Consider the following 2,201-nt stretch of genomic DNA (forward strand, 5'->3'; position numbering starts at 1 on the left):
GCAGGAGACGGGGCCGAAGGTGGAGGTGAAGGTGCGAAACTCGTCGTAGACTTTTGGGTAGAGAGCGGCCGAGAGCAGGTCCTCGGGGGCCGGGGGGGTCCCGTGGCGCCCCCCCAGCTCCTTCCCCAGCGCCTCGAAATCCAACGGCGGCAGCGACGCCCCCGGTCGCCCCTCGACGCGGGGCAGGGCCTTCAGGACCTGGAAGGATGGAGGGGGGGGGATTGGAGAGCGTTGCCATGGCAACCGAGGGGGGGGGGACGGACACTGGAGGACCCGTTGCTAGGGACGGTTGCCATGGCAACCATCCCAGGGACCCGTTGCTACGGACGGGTGCCATGGCAACCAGTACAGCATCCTGTTGCTAGGGGTTGGGGGTGTGGGGACCCGTTGCTACGGACGGTTGCCATGGCAACCAGCACAGCAACCTGTTGCTAGGGGCTGGGGTTGTGGGGACCCGTTGCTAGGGACAGTTGCCATGGCAACCAGCAGAAGGACCCGTTGCTAAGGACCGATGCCATGGCAACTGGAAGTGGGACCCGTTGCTAGGGACAGTTGCTATGGTAACCAGCACAGGGACCCGTTGCTAAGGGCTGGTGCCATGGCAACCAGCAGATGGAGCCGTTGCTAGGGGCTGGTGCCATGGCAACCAGCACAGGGACACGTTGCTAGGGACTGATGCCATGGCAACCACCACAGCATCCTGTTGCTAGGGGCTGGGGTTGTGGGGGCCTGTTGCTAGGGATGGTTGCTATGGCAACCAGTACAGGGACCCGTTGCTAAGGGCTGGTGCCATGGCAACCAACAGAGGGACCCGTTGCTAGGGACGGTTGCCATGGCAACAAGCAGAAGGACCCGTTGCTAGGGACCGGTGCCATGGCAACCATCCCAGGGACCCGTTGCTACGGACGGTTGCCATGGCAACCAGCACAGCAACCTGTTGCTAGGGGCTGGGGTTGTGGGGACCCGTTGCTAGGGACAGTTGCCATGGCAACCAGCAGAAGGACCCGTTGCTAGGGACGGTTGCCATGGCAACCAACACAAGGACCCGTTGCTAGTGATGGGTACCATGGCAACCATCCCAGGGACCCGTTGCTAGGGACGGTTGCCATGGCAACAAGCAGAAGGACCCGTTGCTAGGGACCGATGCCATGGCAACAGCCTCCAGGAAACCCTCCCAGTGTCTCCCAGTCCCTTCCCAGTGCCTCCCAGTGCCCTCCAGTGCCCTCCCATCTCCTCCCCGTCCCTTCCCAGTGCCTCCCAGTCTCCTCCCATCTCCTCCCAGTGCCTCCCAGTCCCTTCCCAGTGCATCCCAGTGCCCTCCCATCTCCTCCCAGTGCCTCCCAGTCCCATCCCAGTGCCTCCCAGTCCCTTCCCAGTGCCTCCCAGTCCCCTCCAGTCCCTGCCTAGCGCCTCCCAGTCCCTTCCCACTGCCTCCCAGTGCCCTCCCATCTCCTCCCAGTCCCTTCCCACTGCCTCCCAGCGCCCTCCCATCTCCTCCCAGTCCCTTCCCAGCGCCTCCCAGTCCCTTCCCAGTGCCTCCCAGTCCCCTCCAGTCCCTGCCTAGTGTCTCCCAGTCCCTTCCCAGTGCTTCCCAGTCCCCTCCCATCTCCTCCCAGTCCCTTCCCAGTGCCTCCCATCTCCTCCCAGTGCCTCTCATTTCCTCCCAGCACCTCCCAGTCCCTTCCCAGTGCCTCCCAGTCCCTTCCCAGTGCCTCCCATCTCCTCCCAGTCCCTCCCAGTGCCCTCCCATCTCCTCCCAGTCCCTTCCCAGTGCCTCCCAGTCCCTTCCCAGTGCCTCCCAGTGCCCTCCCATTTCCTCCCAGCACCTCCCAGTCCCTTCCCAGCGCCTCCCAGTCCCTTCCCAGCACCTCCCAGTCCCTTCCCAGTGCCTCCCAGTGCCCTCCCATCTCCTCCCAGTGCCTCCCAGTGCCCTCCCATCTCCTCCCTGTGCCTCCCATCGCCTCCCAGTCCCTTCCCACTGCCTCCCAGTCCCCTCCAGTCCCTGCCTACTGTCTCCCAGTCCCTTCCCAGTGCCTCCCATCTCCTCCCAGTGCCCTCCCATCTCCTCCCAGTCCCTTCCCAGCGCCTCCCAGTGCCTCCCAGTCCCTTCCCAGTGCCCTCCCATCTCCTCCCAGCGCCTCCCAGTCCCTTCCCAGTGCCTCCCAGTCCCCTCCAGTCCCTTCCCAGTGCCTCCCAGTCCC

General features: G+C 64.8%; 1 protein-coding gene across 1 annotated transcript in view; it reads right to left on the reverse strand.

Annotated features, from left to right (window-relative positions):
• Positions 1 to 3: 3 nt before the first annotated feature.
• The window catches only part of PC (pyruvate carboxylase), a gene marked incomplete at both ends in the record, with an annotated part of 28,210 nt that continues 26,012 nt past the window's right edge, over positions 4 to 2,201 (reverse strand). Inside the window, 1 exon segment of the mRNA XM_014962168.1 lies at positions 4 to 198. Within this exon segment, the coding sequence (XP_014817654.1) occupies positions 4 to 198 (195 nt within the window).

This window comes from Calidris pugnax, unplaced genomic scaffold, assembly GCF_001431845.1.
Source record: "Calidris pugnax isolate Ruff unplaced genomic scaffold, ASM143184v1 scaffold1441, whole genome shotgun sequence".
Classification (NCBI taxonomy): Eukaryota; Metazoa; Chordata; class Aves; order Charadriiformes; family Scolopacidae; genus Calidris; species Calidris pugnax.